This window comes from Scyliorhinus canicula, chromosome 9 (assembly GCF_902713615.1).
Source record: "Scyliorhinus canicula chromosome 9, sScyCan1.1, whole genome shotgun sequence".
Classification (NCBI taxonomy): domain Eukaryota; kingdom Metazoa; phylum Chordata; class Chondrichthyes; order Carcharhiniformes; family Scyliorhinidae; genus Scyliorhinus; species Scyliorhinus canicula.
The window spans coordinates 4,787,281-4,808,377 of record NC_052154.1 but is presented as its reverse complement, the minus strand read 5'-3'; the positions used below and the strand labels follow the sequence as shown (position 1 = coordinate 4,808,377).

Genomic DNA, 21,097 nt, shown 5'->3' with positions numbered 1-21,097 from the left:
TAGTTGTGTCACCTGATCAGGGTGGAGCGTTCACTGTTGATTCTGATGCTCTGGCCGCCACGGTTCCTGCTTGTGAAATTATCCCTCTCTTGTGAAACGGTAGAGTCCAGGAACTCCAGGGCTCCATGGACTATGATGTATATAGTGCTGTCCGCCTCCCATTCAGGCGAATAACGACCCCCAAGAGCAGGACCAATGGGACTCAGTTGCCACCTGAGTTACGTCATGTTCAGACCTATTGGCCAAGAACCACTGCAGTTCGAAGAGACACCTCCCCTGAGGTCCAGGGAGAAGACTCACAACGGTGCTGCACTCACAGGAACCGCGGCGGCCGGGGCACCAGAATCGACAGTGAACGCTTCACTCAATCTATGTTTTTTTTAAACAGACAATTTTATTGAGGTATTTTTTGGCATTGTAAACAGTAACAATATGCATTAGTGTGCAGATACCAACTACAAAAAACATAGTGCAAATAACAGTAGCTCTCACAAATAGACCCGCCTATTCTTCCCCCCTACTCTACACTACACGAAAGTCATTCCCCCTAGCCAGCCCGAACTTCTCCTCCGGCGCCCTGATGTTCACGAAGCTCCCTTCCAGGAACAAGTCGCCCATCCTTCCCACCCCCGCCCTCCGCCATGCTCGTAACCCTCCATTCATCTTCCCCGGGACAAATCGGTGGTTGTCACATATTGGGGACCAGACTGACGCTCCCACTTCCCCCGCATGCTTCCTCCATTGGCCCCAAATCCGCAGAGCCGACACCACTATAGGGCTGGTGGAATACCTGGCCGGCAGGAGTGGCAGGGGAGCCGTGACCAGGGCTGCCAAGCTGGTGCCCCTGCACGAAGCAGCCTCTACCCGCTCCCAAACCGACCCTGTACCAACCATCCATTTCCTTATCATGGCTATGTTAGCCGCCCAGTAGTAGTTGCTGAGGTTCGGTAACGCCAGTCCCCCCTCACTGCGGTTCCGTTCCAGCATCCCCCTCTTTACCCGCGGGGACCTCCCCTCCCAAACAAATCCCAGGATGGTTTTATTGATTCTTTTAAAGAAGGACCACGGAATGAAAATAGAGAGACACTGAAAAATATACAGGAATCTCGGGAGGATCGTCATCTTCACCGTCTGAACTCTCCCCGCTAGTGACAGCGGGAGTGCATCCGACCTCCGAAACTCGCTCATTTGCTCCACCAGCCTAGACAAGTTCAACTTATGCATCTTGCCCCAGTCACGTGCCACTTGTATCCCTAAATACCTAAAACTTTCCCCAACCAGCCTAAATGGTAGCTCCCTCAGCCTATTCATCTGACCCCTCGCCTGCACCACAAACATCTCGCCTTTTGCCATGTTCAACTTGTAGCCCGAAAACCAGCCAAATTCCCCGAGGATTTCCATAATCCCGTCCATCCCTGCCGCTGGATCCGACACATACAAAAGCAGATCATCCGCGTAGAGTGAGACCTTGTGTTCTATCCCCCTCCTGACCATTCCCTTCCATCCCCTTGCCGCTCTCAGAGCAATTGCCAGCAGTTCTATGGCCAACGCAAACAGCAGCGGAGAGAGGGGGCATCCCTGTCCCGCGGTGTAGTCTAAAATACTCAGATGTTGTCCTGTTCGTCCTTACACTAGCCTCCGGGGCCTGATATAGCAGTTTAACACAGTCTACAAAGCCTTCTCCACTCAATCTATGTTGTACACAAGGTCAGCCAGTTCGGCACTGACCATTACGACCTTGGAGCTGTGTACTCTAGCTTTGTAAATAAACCTACGTTTCTTTGATACAACTCGGTATGGACTCTCCACGACTTTATTAAAGAAAGCTCCAGACGTACGAGGGCAAAGAGTCATTTTAAATGTCTCCACGTTACACAATTTGTATTTTCCCTAGGACTCTTCTTCCACTACAAGCTGTGTTTACATCACGGTTTGCTTAAGATGTGGTTATTTCTACCATACATCTGAACTGATTTTGAGCCCTGGACACAAAGCTGTAATCAACGTGTGGAGTTTGCACATTCTCCCCGTGTCTGTGTGGGTTTCGCCCCCACAACCCAAAAATGTGCAGAGTAGGTGGATTGGCCATGCTAAATTGCCCCTTAATTGGAAAAAATAATTGGGTACTCTAAATTTATTAAAAAGAAAGCCGTAATCAAGTGCCCAGTGGCAAAAATCTTACTTACTTTCTGCGTGAACATCTTTTGTCAATGGTTTAGGCCAAGTTCTAAAATCTGTTTGTTGTCTGAGGAAATTTGTCACGTGAGATTCAGGTTTTTGGATTGGAGTCAAAAGAATCTCTGAAAATAAGACATTATTAGAAACTTTAGAATGCCCATCAAGATTATCTTAACCACAATAACTGTGACAAAAATTATGCACAGCTGCTAAAAAGAATTTCACAACGTTCTGCATGACAGGCAACTAATTAAGTTTATAGAATGTGTGACAAATTAATTCAAAGGTTTTTCAAAGACTGAAGAAGAAACATAGGGCTGGATTCTCTGTCGGCGGGATCCCCCTCCTCGCCAGCTGTGCACTCACGCCCGCGGGTTTCCCGACGGCGTAGGGGTGCCCACAATGGGAAACCCCATAGCCCGGATGCGGGGCGAAGGATCCTGCTGCCGGCAGGGGGTGCGCTGCACCTGAAAACAGGTGCAATGGGACGGAGAATCCCACCCATAGTTCTTCACCTTGGCCTCAGGGTGTCCCAAAGCACTTCACATACGATTTACTTTTGAAAAAGAATATACATGTAAGTAAGTATGATAACCAATATGTACACAGGAACGTCACATAAACAACAATACGTAAATGGCCAGCTGATCTGCTTTTTATATTGGTTCCAGAGGGAATATTAGGTCGATATCAGAAGCACCACTAAGACGAGGGTTGAAAATGATGGCGGTGACCCTGCCCATGAGCTAGAAAGTCAAGAGCGAGTCCACCTCAGCTGGCCCTGGAAGCCACACCGCTACTTTTGCGGCTCAGGCAATCAACTGCCTGACCAGGAGGAACCTGAGGGCAGCACGGTAGCACAAGTGAATAGCACCGTGGCTTCACAGCACCAGGGTCCCAGGTTCGATTCCCCACTGGGTCACTGTCTGTGCGGAATCTGCACGTTCTCCCCGTGTCTGCGTGGGTTTCCTCCGGCTGCTCCGGTTTCCTCCCACAGTTTCCTGTCTGGCTGATGGCAGCATGCTTGCTGCCAATGATCAGGGTGATAGCATGGAGATGCACTGGGGAAACTTTAACTTCTAATCCTATGTCATCCTTTGTGAGCTGAACCCTTCAGGACCACACTGTCACCGGACACAGATTTTGATGGGATGGGAGGTGCCAGCCACAACTCAAAGGAACTGAGAGCACACAGGAAGAATCTCGGAACTCTGTGAAGGCGGCCCAAGACATTCTGGCAACAACAAAAAGTCCTACAGAGGTGCAGACATGACTGATATGTCCAGTGACTGTGAAGGTGTGCCATCAGTGTGCTGTGACAGTTGCACACAGAACAGGGTGGAGGCCCCAGGCTGAGACATCTGCCTTTATCTTGTGCAGGAATCAAGTTTTCACCCCAGACTGACAGGAACACTGCTCATCATAACAAAGAGACAGAGATAGGATGACATTTTTGGGAGACTATTTATACTAATTAACATTAGGCACAAGTGATGAAACTAGAATTTCTTAACCTTCTTAACCCAGCCGGTGCTCCTCTGACATCCACAGCGGAGGTGGAGGCAGTCTGCTGACTGCTATGGAGTCACTGGAGTCACCTGAGTGTGTGGCCTCAGAGTGTTGAGTTGCTAGTACTCCTTCCTCTGGGAAGCTGGAGTGAGATTGAACTGCCCCGCACACCACTTATGCTGACACTGTTGGAGGCCAACTGCAGCATCAGCAATGGAGTTCAGCCCGTGCAGGCCAGATGACCTGGACCAAGGTCACAATGCAGTTACTATCATGCCAATGTTGAACTTGGTGCGTGGCATGGCGGTGCAATCACCTTGGACTGAAGGTAGAAGGATTCCTCCTTGTGCCTTACAACCGAAGGAGTGCAGCTGTCATCCCATCCTGATATTTTGGTGATTTTCGCTGCAGCTCCAACAATGGATTGAGGGCCGAGTTCAGAGGCTCATCATCTGACTCGGACTCAGCAGGTCCTTTGCCTCCAGCAGTCCTCCGAGTGCCACTGACCTCAGATACCTATCCCCTTTGCCTGCTGTGGAACAGATTGTGTTTTGTGCTCACCAGAAAGTGATCTCGAGCCTGCTCTACATATGTCCCACCAAAGTGTTACTTGCTGCACTGGTGAAGGGTGTGGTGAGCACTGTGACGGGTCTTCAAAGGTTCTGTCCTCAGGGTTTCATCCGAGGTAGTGTCAGCGCTGGATACGGAGTCAAGGTTGTCTAAGGGAAATGTGACAAATGTGTAGATTATTAATACATGGCCCCCACGACACAGTGAACGGTGGACCCACAGTTGAGTTGTCAGAGGGATGATCTGGTGCAGGATCCTCACTCGCTGTTTCCGTAGCATCCGGCCATCTGCTACATGCGGGCTTCAAAGCAAAGTCGGAGCTTAATGTCCAGCACACCATGTGGGGTGGCACAGTGGTTAGCACTGCTGCCTCACAGGGGTCGAGACCAGGGTTTGATACCAACCTACGGTGATGTGTGCAGTATGCGCGTTCTCCCCACATCTGCATAGGTTTCCTCTGGGTGCTCCATTTCCTTCTACAGTCCAAAAGATGTGCAGGTAAGGTGGATTGGCCATGCTAAAGTGCAGGCTAGGTGGGGTTACAGGGATAGGGCAGAGGAGTGGGCCTAGGTAGGTTGCTCTTTTGGAGGGTCGGTGCAAACTCGATGGGCCAAATGGCCTCCTTCTGCAATGTAGGGATTCTATCGTCTGGAACCTTTCCCTTTTATTGTCCTGCATGAAGACAGAAGAACAGAGTGAGAGAAAGGCAGAGGCCGTGCCAAATGAGAAGGATGCCAGGTGTGTGTGTCTGTATACTGAGTAGAGCCATGGATGGGATGACGAGGTGATCTCCAGAGCAGATGAGGCCAGATGGAGGATGCGTGAGAGAGTGAGTGGTGATGTCCCTTGAGCTGGCAGTGTGACAGTGGATTGGATTGGATTGGATTTGTTTATTGTCACGTGTACCGAGGTACAGTGAAAAGTATTTTTCTGCAAGCAGCTCAACAGATCATTCAGTACATGGAAGAAAAGGGAATTAAACAAAATTCAAGAAAATACATAATAGGGCAACACAAGATATACAATGTAACTACATAAGCATTGGCATCGGATGAAGCATACAGGGTGTAGTGTTAATGAGGTCAGTCAATAAGAGGGTAATTTAGGAGTCTGGTGACAGTGGGGAAGAAGCTGTTTTTGAGTCTGTTCGTGCGTGTTCTCAGACTTCTGTATCTCCTGCCCGATGGAAGAAGTTGGAAAAGTGAGTAAGCCGGGTGGGAGGGATCCTTGATTATGCTGCCCGCTTTCCCCCGTCAGCGGGAGGTGTAGATGGAGTCCATGGATGGGAGGCAGGTTCGTGTGATGGACTGGGCGGTATTCACGACTCTCTGAAGTTCCTTGCGGTCCTGGGCCGAGCTGTTGCCATACCAGGCTGTGATGCAGCCCGATAGGATGCTTTCTATAGTACATCTGTAAAAGTTGGTAAGAGTTAATGTGGACATGCCGAATTTCCTTAGTTTCCTGAGGAAGTATAGGCGCTGTTGTGCGTTCTTGGTGATAGCATTGACGTGAGTGGACCAGGACAGATTTTTGGTGATGTGCACCCCTAGGAATTTGAAACTGCTAACCATCTCCACCTCGGCCCCATTGATGCTGACAGGGGTGTGTACAGTACTTTGCTTCCTGAAGTCGATGACCAGCTCTTTAGTTTTGCTGGCATTGAGGGAGAGATTGTTGTCGTTACACCACTCCACTAGGTTCTCTATCTCCCTCCTGTATTCTGACTCGTCGGTATTCGAGATCCGGCCCACTCTGGTCGTATCGTCAGCAAACTTGTAGATGGAGTTGGAACCAAGTTTTGCCACGCAGTCGTGTGTGTACAAGGAGTAGAGTAGGGGGCTAAGTACGCAGCCTTGCGGGGCACCGGTATTGAGGACTATTGTGGAGGAGGTGTTTGTGTTCATTCTTACTGATTGTGGTCTGTTGGTCAGAAAATCAAGGATCCAGTTGCAGAGTGGAGAGCCAAGTCCTAGGGTTTGGAGCTTTGATATGAGCTTGGCTGGGATTATGGAGTTGAAGGCGGAGCTGTAGTCAATAAATAGGAGTCTGATGTAGGAGTTCTTGTTTTTGAGATGCTCTAGGGACGAGTGTAGGGCCAGGGAAATGGTGTCTGATGTGGACCGGTATGCGAATTGAAGTGGGTCAAGGCGTTCCGGGAGTATGGAGGTGATGCGCTTCATGATCAGCCTCTCGAAGCACTTCATTACAACTGACGTCAGGGCCACCGGGCAATAGTCATTGAGGCACGTTGCCTGGTTCTTCTTTGGTACAGGTATGATGGTGGTCTTCTTGAAGCAGGTAGGGACCTCGGAGTGGAGTAGGGATAGGTTAAAGATGTCTGTGAATACCTCTGCCAGCTGGTCTGCGCAGGCTCTGAGGGATCCCGTCCGGGTGGTAGTTATGTTCTCCTTTGTTAGAGATGGCCATTGTTTGACAATTATGTGGTGCAAATGTGGCTTGCCACAAGTCTATACAAGGTCCACGTCATGCTGCACACGGGCATGGACTGCTCCATTATTTGCAAATGTTACTTCAATAAGTCATAAAAAGAAATCCAAAATTATAAGCTATTTTTAAAATACATTTTCTGATGAACCAAAATGATGGCTGTTACAAGTCACACAACCACATGTATGGAACTTTGTCCTGGAAGTTACCAACAAGAGTTACAAGAACGGAATAATTTTGCTTTCAACTTATTATTCCGTTCTTGTAACTCTTATTGGTAACTTCCAGGACAAAGTTCCATACATGTGGTTGTGTGACTTGTAACAGCCATCATTTTGGTTCATCAGAAAATCTATTTTAAAAATAGCTTATAATTTTGGATTTCTTTTTATGACTTATTGATGTAACATTTGCAAATAATGGAGCAGTCCATGCCCGTGTGCAGCATGACGTGGAGATCCGAAACTCATTATGCTTGCAGAGTCATTAACTGGCCCATCTCACACCTAGGACTGTCCAGGTCCATTTCAACAGGGGAGCATTGAGTGGGAAACGGATGATATTTGCATTTTCTTAAGCTTAACTCCTCGAACAGAGTCAGAGTCCGCCGCGATAATGGCTTTCCAATACAGGAACCTCAATTTGGATGGTCACTCTTTGAAAAGCTAATGGCTAGAACATTATCAGTCCTGAAATTGAAGCCAATTCCAGACATTAGATAAACATTCCTTTTGAAATCATTGTGTCGAAAGAAGATCACATGACTCGAGTGACCATTTTGATATCTCTATTGTTTGAGAACTGAGAAACTCTCAGTCTGGTGTTTAACATCCAACCAGTGGACACCAAGAAGTAAGAACAGGCTGAACAGCAGCCTGCTTCTCAAAACCTGTCTGTGTTGGAAAATTTCCTACCATCACCTACAGAACTGACCCAGTGTCTATATACCAACTTCATCTTGTGGTATCTGCACAAATTGTAAAGAGAACTCTACAACTCCGATCTTCAGCCAGCTAAATTTGAGCTCTTACGTGAAAGAACTCTTCACTAGACACAGAATCTGATAATCACGTGAACTAAAATTTGTTTCTGTGGTTCTTTTACTATTACTATCCATCACTGTAAAACTTTCCTTTTTATAGCCCTTAATGTGTGTGTGTAGTGGATTGAGACGTGAACACTCCTCCCCAGGTTTGAATGTGAATAAACTAACCTTCTGAGTTAATCACAACACAAGTTTACTGTGAGTTATTCATGAATTGGATTACCCAAACTGAGGGTTTGGGAAAACACGTCACAGCCTACTGAATTTTAAAAGCACCCTGTGCTTATGGGCAGTTAGTGAGAAAATAAAGAATGTCAATTTTCCTTTCACTCCTGTCCATAACACAGAGTTGTAACAGATTAGTTCTTACCAATGTTCCCTCTAACTTCTGTTTGTAGTGCATGGCTGGTTTACTGAACCGCGCAGTCCCTTTAAGATTGATATCTAACCATGCTTGTACACATCCTAAAAGGAACGGTATTTTTAATGAACATCTGAACTGAATTTGAGCCAAGGACGCAAAGGAGTAATTTTCTACTCAGCAGCAAGAACCATACTTACTTTTCGTGTGCACATCTTTCGCAGGTGGTTTATGCCAGGTTAGAAAATCTGTTTGTTGTTTGTCGAAATCCGCCATGTGAGATGCAGTTCTTTTGATTGGAGTCAAAAGAATCTCTACAGAATAAAGCATGATTAGAAATCTTTACTCTGGCACAAAACACTTACAAATCATGCACAAAAAATTATCATAATCATGTTTTCTCCATCGAGATTATTTTATCTGTAATAATTGGCAGAAAAAGATTCTGCATAACTCTCGAACGATAATTTAATGAAAAGCAACTAATTAAGTTTATAGAACTTGTGAACAAAGAGGTCATTGATAAACGGATTAAAAGGTTTTGCAAAGGTAGAAGAAGACCCAAAGTTCTTCATCTTGGCCTCCGGTTGTCCCAAAGCACTTCATGTACAATTTACTTTTTTAAGACCATAAGACATAGGAGCAGAATTAGGCCACTCGGTCCATTGAGGTCTGCTCCGCCATTCAATCATGGCCGATTTTTTCTCATCCCCATTCTCCTGCCTTCTCCCCATAACCCCTGATCCCCTTATTAATCAGGAACCTATCTAACTTACATGTTAGGTAGAGACTGAAAGTCCTCCTGAATGTTAGGTCGAGACTGAAAGTCCTCCTTTTCTATCACCAGAATGACAGGGAGTGTGATAGCTTGATCTTGGTTTCGGACAAAGCTTGGCACAACATCGAGGGCCGAAGGGCCTGTTCTGTGCTGTTCTATGTTCTATCTCTGTCTTAAAGACCCTCAGTGAATTGGCCTCCACAGCCTTCTGCGGCAAAGAGTTCCACAGATTCACCACCCTCTAGCTGAAGAAATTCCTCCTCATCTCTGTTTTAAAGGATTGTCCCTTTAGTCTAAGATGGTGTCCTCTGCTTCTAGTTTTTCCAACAAGTGGAAACATCCTCTCCACGTCCACTCTATCCAGGCCTCGCAGTATCCTGTACGTTTCAATAAGATCCCCTCTCATCCTTCTAAACTTCAACGAGCACAGACCCAGAGTCCTCAAACGTTCCTCATACAACAAGTTCTTTATTCCAGGGATCATTCTTGTGAACCTCCTCTAGACCCTTTCCAAGGCCAGCACATCCTTCCTTAGATACGGGGCCCAAAACTGCTCACAGTACTCCAAATGGGGTCTGACCAGAGCCTTATACAGCCTCAGAAGTACATCCCTGGTCATGTATTCTAGCCTTCTTGACATGAATGCTAACATTGCATTTGCCTTCTTAACTGCCAACTGAACCTGCACATTAACATTAAGAGAATTGTGAACAAGGACTACCAAGTCCCTTTGTACTTCTGATTTCTGAAGCATTTCCCCATTTAGAAAATAGCCTATGCCTAAATTCCTCCTTCCAAAGTGGAGCCTACCAATCGGCGGGCCGGCTTCTCGGGCTGGGAACCTCTTTTGTTCCACGCTGGCGCCTGTAGCCCTACGCCATGTTGCGTCAGGGCCAGCGCAGAGAAGGGAGGCACCGCGCATGCATGCATTGGCGCCAGTCCCACTGCGCATGCACAAACCTGCGGCGCCCATCTGACGCCGGGGATAGGCAGCTGGAACGGCGTGAGTCACTCCAGTGCTGTGCTGACCACTGTAGGGGTCAGAATCGCTGCTCGAGGCCATGTTGACGCCATCGAGAAATGAGACGACGTTTACAACGTCTTCAACACTTAGCCTCAGGATCAGAGAATCCAGCCCCAGATCTCTGTATCATCTGCAAACTTAGCAACAGTGCCTTTAGTACCTTCTTCCAGATCATTAATGTATATTGTGAAAAGTTGTGGTCCCAGCACAGACCCCTGAGGCACACCACTAGTCACCGGCTGCCATCCGGAAAAAGACTCCTTTATCCCCACTCTCTGCCTTCTGCCAGTCAGCCAATCCTCTATCCATGCCAGGATCTTACCCGTAACACCATGGGTTTTTAACTTATTTAACAGTTTCCTATGCGGCACCTTGTCAAAGGCCTGGGACTCTAAATAAATCACGTCCACTGGTTCTCCTTTGTCTAATTTCCTTGTTACCTCCTCAAAGAAGTCTAACAGATTTGTTAGACACAACCTCCTTTTGACAAAGCCGTGCTGACTCAGTCCTATTTTACCATGCACTTCCAAGTCATCTTTAATAACAGACTCTAAAATCTTACCAATGTTCGAAGTCAGGCTAATCGGCCTATAATTTCCCGTCTTCTGCTGCCTCCTTTCTTAAACAGTGGTATTACATTAGCCACTTTCCAGTCCTCTGAGACCTTCCTGTCTCCAGTGATTCCTGAAAGATCATCGCTAATGCCTCCACAATTTCCTCAGCTATCTCTTTTAGGACCCTAGGATGTAGTCCATCCGGTCCAGGTGACTTATCCACCTTCAGACCTTTCAGTTTCCCCATAACCTTCTCCTTAGTATTTTTTTTTTAAAATAATTTTTATTGAAAGAGTTTTTCCATACAAACATTTGCCCCTACTAATTTTTAAATTATTTACAACACAATCCCTCTAGGCAAATGTCCCTCCCTCGCCCGCCCTCTCGCGCGCACCAGTCCTCCCCCCCCCCCCCCAGGCAACCTTAACAAATAAGGCAGCCTACAGTTTCAGACATGAGCAGCGAGCAGACTTGCCCGCGTTACAGTCGTGCATGTCCCCCCACGACCCTTGCTGCCCCCCCCCTCCCCTCCCCTCCCTCCCTCCCCCCCCCCCCCCCCCCGGGTTGCTGCTGCCACGACCCCGAACGTCTATCTCTGATCTAAAAAGTCAAGGAAAGGTTGCCACCGCCTGGAGAATCCCTGTACCGACCCTCTCAGGGCAAATTTGATCCTTTCTAGCTGAATATAGCTAGCCATATCGTTAATCCAAGTTTCAATGCTTGGAGGCCTCGCGTCCTTCCATTGAATTAATATCCTTCGTCGAGCCACTAGGGACGCAAAGGCCAGTATTCCGGCCTCCCTAGCCTCCTGTACCCCCGGTTCTACCCCGACCCCAAAGATCGCAAGCCCCCATCCTGGTTTGACCCTGGACCCCACCACCTTCGACACCGTCCTTGCCACCCCCTTCCAGAACCCTTCCAGCACCGGACATGCCCAGAACATATGCACATGGTTCGCTGGGCTTCCCAGACATCTGACACACCTGTCCTCACCCCCAAAGAACCGGCTCATCCTTGTCCCCGTCATGTGAGCTCTATGCAGCACCTTAAATTGAATGAGGCTCAGTCTCGCACACGAGGAGGAAGAGTTGACCTTCTCCAGTGCATCCGCCCACGTCCCGATTTCTATCTGCTCTCCCAGCTCTCCTTCCCACTTGGCTTTCAGCTCCTCCCCTGATGCTTCTTCCTCCTCCTGCATTATCTTGTAGATGTCTGATATCTTCCCCCCTCCGACCCAGACCCCCGAGAGCACCCTATCACTCGCCCCCTTACTGGGGAGCAGGGGAAACCCCTCCACCTGCCGCCTAGCAAATGCCTTCACTTGTAAATATCTGAACATGTTTCCCGGGGGGAGCTCAAACTTCTCCTCCAGCCCTCCCAGGCTCGCAAACCTCCCCTCTATAAACAGGTCCTTCAGCTGCCGTATGCCCACCCTGTACCAGCTCTGAAATCCCCCGTCGATGTTCCCCGGGATGAATCTATGGTTCCCTCTTATTGGCGCCGCCAACAGACCTCCCATTTCCCCCCTATGTCGCCTCCACTGCCCCCATATCTTGAGGGTGGCCGCCACCACCGGGCTCGTGGTGTACCTCGTGGGGGGGAGCGGCCATGGTGCCGTTACTAGGGCCCCCAGGCTTGTGTTGCCACAGGACGCCCTCTCCATTCGTTTCCAAGCTGCCCCCTCCCCTTCCATCATCCACTTGCGCACCATTGACACATTTGCCGCCCAGTAGTACCCCGAGAGATTGGGCAGTGCCAGCCCTCCACTGTCCCTACTCCGCTCCAAAAAGACCCTCCGCACCCTTGGGGTGCCATGCGCCCACACGTAGCTCATGATGCTACTCGTCACCTTTTTGAAGAAGGCCCTAGGGAAGAAGATGGGCAAGCACTGAAATAAAAACAAGAACCTTGGGAGGACCGTCATTTTGATTGACTGCACCCTCCCCGCCAGCGACAACGGTACCATGTCCCACCTCTTAAATTCCTCCTCCATCTGTTCCACCAGCCTGGAAAAGTTCAACTTGTGGAGGGTCCCCCAGTTCCTTGCCACCTGCACCCCTAAGTACCTAAAGCTCTTTCCTGCTCGCTTGAAGGGGAGTCTCCCAATACCCTCTCCCTGGTCCCCCGGGTGTATCACAAAAACCTCGCTTTTGCCCAAATTTAGTTTGTACCCCGAAAAGTCCCCAAACTCTGCTAATAGTTCCATTATCTCCGGCATTCCCCCTTCTGGGTCTGCCACGTACAGCAGTAGATCATCCGCATACAGCGATACTCGATGTTCCTCCCCTCCCCTAGTCAGTCCTCTCCACCCCCCTGAACCCCTCAGTGCCATCGCCAACGGTTCAATCGCCAGTGCGAAAAGTAGGGGGGATAGGGGACATCCCTGCCTGGTCCCTCGGTGGAGCCCGAAATACTCCGACCTCCTCCCGTTTGTCACTACACTCGCCGTCGGGGCCGAGTAGAGCAACTTCACCCACTTAATAAACCCTTCCCCAAACCCAAACCGTTCCAACGTCTCCCACAGGTACTCCCACTCCACCCTATCGAATGCCTTCTCCGCGTCCAGCGCTACCACTATCTCAGCCTCCCCCTCCACTGCCGGCATCATAATTACATTCAGCAATCTCCGCACGTTCGTGTTGAGCTGCCGCCCCTTCACGAACCCCGTCTGGTCCTCATGGATTACCCCTGGCACACAATCCTCTATTCTAGCTGCCAGGATCTTTGCCAGCAACTTGGCATCCACGTTCAGAAGCGAGATAGGCCTGTAGGACCCGCACTGCACGGGGTCTTTATCCCGCTTCAATATCAGGGAGATCAGAGCCTGCGACATTGTCGGGGGCAGAACCCCCCCCTCTCGCGCCTCATTAAAGGCTCGTACCAGTACCGGTCCCACCAAGTCCACATTTTTCTTATAGAATTCCACCGGGAACCCATCTGGCCCCGGCGCCTTCCCCGCTTGCATCTGACCTATTCCCTTGACTAGCTCCTCTAGCCCTATTGGCGCCCCCAGCCCTTCTACCAGCCCCTCCTGGACCCTTGGGAACCTCAATTTGTTTAGGAAGTCCTCCATTCCCCCTCTCCTCGTCGGCGGCTCAGACCGATACAACTCCTTGTAAAAATCCCTGAAGACCCCGTTCACTTCTTGCCCCTTCTGCACTACCTTCCCGCCCCTCTCCTTCACTCCCCCAATCTCCCTAGCCGCATCTCGTTTGCGAAGCTGGTGTGCCAGCATCCTGCTCGCCTTTTCCCCATACTCATAGACCGCGCCCTGTGCCCTTCTCCACTGCGTCTCTGCCTTCCTGGTGGTCAGCAGGTCGAACTTGACCTGCAGGCTGCGCCGTTCTCCCAGCAGCCCCTCCTCTGGTGCCTCCGCATATCTCCTATCCACTTCCAATAGCTCCCCCACCAGCCTCTCCCTCTCCTGCCTCTCCTTTCTTTCTCTGTGCGCCCTTATGGAGATCAGCTCTCCCCTGATCACTGCCTTCAGGGCCTCCCAGACCATCCCCACCTGCACCTCACCCGTGTCATTCAAGTCCAGATAGCTCTCAATGCTCTTCCGGACCCTTTTACACACCTCGTCGTCCGCTAACAGCCCCACATCCAGCCGCCACAGCGGGCGCTGGTCCCGCGCCTCCCCCATTTCCACATCCACCCAATGTGGTGCATGATCAGAGATCGCAATGGCCGAGTACTCAGCTTCCCGTACCCTCGGGATCAGCCCCCTGCTCAACACGAAGAAATCGATTCTGGAGTACACTCTATGGACGTGGGAGAAAAAGGAATACTCCCTCGCCCTACCAAACCTCCATGGGTCTACTCCTCCCATCTGCTCCATGTACCCCCTCAGCACTTCTGCCGCTGCCGGCCTCCTATTGGTCCTTGAGCTCGATCTGTCTAGCCCAGGGTCCAGCACTGTGTTAAAGTCCCCCCCCATGATCAAGCCCCCTGCCTCCAGTCCCGGAATGAGGCCCAATAGGCGCCTCATAAAACCCGCGTCATCCCAGTTCGGGGCATATACGTTGACCATCACCACTTTCTCCCCCTGCAGCTTACCCTTCACCATCACATACCTACCCTCCTTATCCGCCACCACCTCCTCCGCCACGAACGACACCCTCTTTCCCACCAGAATCGCCACCCCCCGGTTCTTTGCGTCCAATCCAGAGTGGAACACCTGTCCCACCCACCCCCTTCTCAGGCGAACCTGGTCCACTACCTTCAAATGGGTCCCCTGTAACATTGCTACATCAGCCTTCAGTCCCTTCAGGTGTGAGAATACCCTTGATCTCTTGACCGGCCCATTCAACCCCCTCACGTTCCAAGTGATCAGCCGGGTCACGGGACGACCCGCCCCCTTCCCCTGCCGATTAGCCATGTCCTGTTCCCTGCTCGCCCCGGGTCGACCCTCCCCTTCTGACCCGCTCCCCATGGCGATGTCCCCCTCCCCCCACCTCTCCAGTCCTCCACTTCCCGTTTCTGGTCTTTTCAGCAGCAACCCGGTGTCCCTCCCTAACCCCCCCCCCCCCCCCCCCCCCCCCCCCCCCCAGGCTAGGACCCCTCCTAGCCGCGATGTACCCTCCATCGTACTCCCGTAAGTCAGCTGGTTCACGCTGACCCGGCTGCTCCTGCCACACTCCGACTCCCCCCGGCTCGGGGGGGGGCCTCCCCCCCCTTGCCACTCCTCCCTGGCCCCGCTCCAGCGCGGGAAAGGTCGCCATTGCTAGCCACGCCCCGCACTCCTCCCCTCCCCCCTCCTCTGCCCCGCGCGCGGGAAAACAGAGGAAAGCCCGCGCTTTCGCCCTGCCACACCCCACCCCGCCATCTTCAGTTCCACCCCCGTCTCCGTCCATGCCTGTAAAGAACCCCCCCTAGGAGCCCATATCCCCGATCTGCTCTCCCCCCCGTCCCACCTCCCCAACTTAACATTATAAATAACAGATAAATAACAAATAACAATGTACTTAACAGTCGCCCTCTACCAAACAGCATAAATAACCATAAATAACCATGAATAACCACAATAACAATAACTAAGGGAAGTTGGCAAAGGGGGAAAAAACATCAGAAGAAAAACCACAGCAAGAGTTCAAAATCCAAACAAAGAATTCAGCTGAAAGTACCCGAGCGGCTACGGCCGCCAAGTATCCCCTGGGTCTAATTCGAGTCCAGTTTCTCTTCCTGTACAAAGGCCCACGCCTCCTCTGGGGACTCAAAATAGTGGTGTTGGTTCCTGTAGGTGACCCACAAGCGCGCTGGCTGCAGCATTCCGAACCTGATCCGTTTTGCATGTAGCACCGCCTTCGTCCGGTTGTACCGGGCCCGCCGCTTTGCCACCTCCGCACTCCAGTCCTGGTAGACCCTCACCGTCGAATTCTCCCACTTGCTGCTCCTTTCCCTCTTGGCCCACTCCAGCACTCTCTCACGGTCGCTGAGTCGCTGGAACCGCACCAGCACCGCCCTCGGGGGCTCATTTGCTCTTGGCCTCCTAGCCATGACCCTGTAGGCCTCTTCCAGCTCCAGGGGCGAAGGGACGGCCCCTGCCCCCATCAGGGAGCTCAGCATTTCTGCTACATATCCCGGGAGGTCTGACCCCTCCAGGCCTTCTGCCAGGCCCAAGATCCTCAGGTTCTTCCGCCTCATTCGGGTATCCAGCTCCTCAAAACGGCTCTGCCATTTCAGGTGGAGTGCCTCGTGCACCTCTACCTTTCCCACGAGGACCGTGGCCTCCTCCTCCCTCACAGTCATCTCCTGTTGCAGCTCCCGAATCGACGCCTCTTGGGTCGCCTGGGCTCCCATCAGCCTGGTGGTCGTCGCATTCATTGACTCCAAGAGCTCCATTTTCAGCTCCGTAAAGAAGCGCAGGAGAGCGGCCTGCTGCTCCTCCGCCCATTTCCTCCATTCCTCGGGTGCGCCACCGGCCGCCATTTTGGTCTTCTTCCCCCGCTTTTTTTTGGGAGCTGCTGTTGCTTTCTTTACCACCCCACTCCGGGTACCGACCATAAAGTTGGTCTGGTTCTCTTCAGGGAGCCTTCCCCCACCGGGATTTGTCCTTACAGCGCCGTTGGGGCCCTCCAATCGGCCCGAAAACACCTTTGTAGCAGGAGCAGCCAAACGTGCGACTTAGCTGGTCATAGCCGCAACCGGAAGTCACCTTCTCCTTAGTATTGGTCACTGCACTCGCCTCTGCCCCCCCCCCCCCCCCCCCCCCCCCCCAGTTCTCCTGGAGCTCTGGCATCCCACTGGTTTCTTCCACCGTGAAGACTGATGCAAAGTAACTATTCAGTTCGTGTGCCATTTCTTTGTTTCCTATTATTACTTCTCCAACCACATTTTCCAGTGGTCCAAGTCTATTTTTCCCTCTCTCTTCCTTTTATATGTTGAAAAAAATCTCTATCTTCCTTTATATTACTAGCTATCTTGCACTCATACTTCTCCCCCATCATCACTGTTCTTACATAGGCAGTCAAGATAACCAGCTTGTAAATAGGAATATTCCATAAACAGCTAATGGCTAGCTAGTCTGCTGTGTTGTGGAGAAATTGTTGGACACCACACCAGAGCATTTCCCATTCTTCTCTACAAAGTATCATAGCATATTTTATATCCACCTGAATAGGCAGGCTTTGTTTTAACATCTCATCCAAAAGATAGCACAGTGTGCAATATAGAGCCTCCTTAGTACAGCACTGCAGAGTCAGCCTAGGTTACATACTCAAGCCTGGAAATAGTGTTTGGACCCACAACCTTCTAACCCAAAAACGAGTGCTATAAAACGAGTCAGGCTGACATTTATGAAAGCGGTATTACAATGCATTAGCTCCGGTTGGACTTTATAATACTTCAGTATGGTAAAACTGATTTTTTTTTATGTCCTCAAAAGCACTTTATGTAACCCACATGTCCAAAATTTTCAAAAGCTTCTTGGCCTAGTGATCGTAAATTATACAACAACATCCGATCCACATTTATTCTGGAAAGATTCATCTGGGATATCCCTTTGCTGAGTTAACAGTTTTAAGGTATAACGAGAACATGACTGCCTTCTGAAAAGCTTATTTCACTGCAAATGCGAGCTACTGCATGACTTTGAAAAATACTAAAAGAATGACTACAAATATTTTATATATGAGTAACACTCTTTGTGAAGCCACAAGACAAGAGGGCTAAAATTAGGATCGTTTCTGTTTTTAGGAGTTGGAATCACAATTTATGATTGGTCGGAGATGGTTGGATCGGGCAGGGGTCAGGAGGGAGTGGGGGTAGTGTGGTGGGTCCCCTGGGGGGGGGGGGGGGTCGTGCGTGTGGGATGTGCCCTATACAAGGCTGGGTCTGGAGTTTTCTTGCGGGTTGACCTTCATGGTCTTGTTCATGCATGGTGTTCGCCAGGGAGTGTTTGCTTGCTTCAATTTTGGAGTCTTTCAACGAGCTGTCTGTGGAGGCTCGCATCACTCTCTTTGTGGAGTCTTTCATCACTCTCACTGTGGAGCCTGTCATCGCTCTCTCTGTGGAGTCTTTCTGTGCTCTCTGTGTGGCGTCGTCTTCGTCTTGGGTATTGCTGTCATCCAATGTATCGACGATCTGCCATGGCACCATGGTGTTGGATTCATCTACCACGAGTATAGTCGTGTTGAACTTTGCGACCGTGTTGCTGGTGCTGTGATCAGCATATCCGAATAACTCAGCCATGTCTGAGTAGTATTGTTCGAAAAACAAATCATCTTTTTTTGCTTCAGATTTGGTATCGTTGTCTTCATCATTTTTTGCATATCCGAATAACTCAGCCATGTCTGAGTAGTATTGTTCGAAAAACAAACCATCTTTTTTAGTTTCGGATTTTTTTTTTCTTCTCTTCACTTTGGGTGGTGCAGACTGCTTTTTCCAGGGTGTTGTGAGAGTTATTTTCAACTGCTGGTTTAAGTTCAGGCATTTTTCTGTCTTCTGAGGCAAGAAAATTTGGTTTTACAGCTTTAAATATCTTGTTTTCAATTTTCGGGCATTTCCCTTTTAAGTGGGCGTGGTCCGGATCCTCAGACGTCATGACGCTCGGGACATCATGCGTAGGAATCAATCGCGCATGCGCAAATCGGCCTTCCTTTACTGTGCGGTTTTGTGTCCACTGCGCATGCGCGCCTTGCGCATGCGCATAACGATCCGCAACAAAAACTTTTAAAAACTGCGCATGCACGTCTTGCGCATGCGCAGAACGCAAAACAGGTGATTGTAACTGCGCATGCGCAGCTTTTGTTTCCTGCGCATGCGCAGATTTTCGTCTGTTGTGGCTCCAAGACTGTAAAATGAGCTCCAACGCCATTTTACAGCGGATATCAGCGTTCTTTACCTTTGAAAAGTGTAAGTTAACTTTTCCTTTCGATTTGAACTGGACCTCAGCGTTTTGTCTCTTTGAAAAATTCAAGTTACTTCTTCCTTTTGATCTGTACTTTTCACTCGCGATTTCTAGACTGAACCCTTTCTGTTCTGATAGTGATTGTTTGAGTTTTGCATCACTCAGTCCCTGTGCAGTTTGGTCTCTGAGCATACAGTGCTGTTCAAATTCCATACTGTACTATTCAAATTTTTTTAAGTATTATTTGTAAGTTGTTGCTGTCTTCAGCTTTCGAGTATTTAAATCCATTATATACTTTTCGAGCTGCATGTCCTGCGATGAGCAGTGCTATTTTCATTTTGTCTGAGGCTGCTGCTAAATCATTAGCTATGATATATATATCGAACACTTGTTTAAATCTTTTCCAGACATTACTTTCATTACCGGTTAGGTCCAGCTGAGGTGGGGTTCCAACCCACATCATCGAATAAGCAAGGTCTTCCCAAGTCCAATGCCCGGTAGGAGTTCTTCTTGCCATTTTGGTCTTTCTGTGTCTGCAGCTGAGTTGTCTTGTAGTAAGCGTCTGAAGCCACTGCTGGTACCATGTGTTGTTCCTTGTGTCTTAATAAAGCTCGTAGTCTCAAAGTTGGAGAAGATGCTTTATTGTGAATTTGTTCTGTCTTCAGAGCTTAACTTATAGCTACCTCAAATGCTGCCTGCCTGTCCCCCTTCTGTGAAGTGTGTCCTCACTTCCTGTCCCTCTGTATTTATAGCTCTCCCGTACTTCCTCTAGTGCTTGCTCAGTTGTATTGCACCTACACTGATACACAATCACCACACCTGTATGCCCGCAAAGATATTTCTACCTGTAAGATATATTTAATACAACATTCAGGATGCTTCGATACATAGCTACAAGATGCTGTTTTTTTTAATGTTTGGTCATCTACAAAGCAAACTGCTGAAAGACGTGACCCTGGGTCACAATCAAATGCATGGCTCCCAAGCGTACTAATTCTGCTTCAGTACATAATCCTGATCTTCAGACCAAATGCATTTGTTTTTTAAGTAAATTACAACTGGTGGTAAAATATATTCCTTCTCTACTATTAACTATAACTATGTTTCATAGGGCAGAAGTAATAGCTTCAAAGCACAAGGTTGCTGAAACTTCACAAGCAGTAAAGAGCTCTGGGCTATGTAAACCTTTCCATTTGTATAATGCCAAAAAAAAATGATAATCTACTTTTATTACTAAACTGACTGACTACACAAGGAAAAGAAAACTTCTTGGCATTTAAAGGGGACACCAAAAAATCATAGTTCAAAGAAGGTTACCAAATGCTGCAAAATGGCTCAAAATGTCCCATCAGCCAAATGGGCTGGATCAGACTCAGCTGTAACATCCTCTGTCTGTGTCCCAACTCTTTGTGTAATAACCCTTTTGTGTGTTGAACAGTATGCGATTTTCAAAATAAGCAAAATTTTACATGCAGAAGTAATTTTAAGTACACACTTGGTATTCTAAAACAACATCGCCAAGATCTTGGAAATTACACTCTGATACTGCGCGAGAAGCTACATCAAATTTCTTGCCAAGAAAAGGTCGGTAGGAAGAACGGCAAGAAAAACTAGAAAATAAAGGATGCAATTCTAAAGGGAGTAGAGGAGTAAAGGGAGAGGGACCTGGGTGTACATGTGCATATATCGTTGAAGGTGGTAGGCAATAGTTAACAATGTGGGTTGAGTGAAGATTTGATTGAGGTATTGTAGCCATCTAAAATGGCCACCTGCAAAGGACCATGGGAAGTATGGCCAACCCAGGACTCAGACAGATACACAGTCCATGTGTATCTAAAACAGAGGTAACCAGACCTGATCGAAACCCCCACTCGTTTGCATTTTAATGGCCCATTTTTCCAGGACAGTAGAACTCCAATCAAGCAACCGGTACAGCCACAGACTGATCGGCGCCACTCCCCTTACTCAGAAAGCACAACTGCCAAGGTCAATGATCGCTAAGGACCCACCCAGCCACCAAGGGACCCGCCCCTTTATTGGCCAAAATCAAAGATAGTGATCAGAGCCCTGTCAAACTATTGGGTCCAAGACTAAGGACCGCCCCAAAGAGCGCAAAATCCCAGAGGGATAAAAGAGAGCACAGCCATGTGTTCTGTCTCTTTTGGATCCGGCCTGTGCCAACCCAATTGTAGCAGGAACAGCCAGCCAAGTTCAGATATTGTGTTTGCATGTTGAGATAACTCTTGTGTATGTAAATAAACCATCTTTTGAACTAACTAACTG

The 21,097-nt window shown here is 49.1% G+C and overlaps 1 protein-coding gene across 2 annotated transcripts in view; it reads right to left on the bottom strand.

Moving 5' to 3' along the window:
• Positions 1 to 21,097, bottom strand: part of terb1 (telomere repeat binding bouquet formation protein 1) — a 192,031-nt gene that overhangs the window by 51,098 nt on the left and 119,836 nt on the right. For both annotated transcript variants that reach the window (XM_038806219.1, XM_038806220.1), the window contains 2 exons: positions 8,312 to 8,425; positions 2,187 to 2,300 (listed from right to left, as the gene is read on the bottom strand). In XM_038806219.1, the coding sequence (XP_038662147.1) occupies positions 2,187 to 2,300; positions 8,312 to 8,425 (228 nt within the window). The remainder of the gene's footprint in view (positions 1 to 2,186; positions 2,301 to 8,311; positions 8,426 to 21,097) is intronic.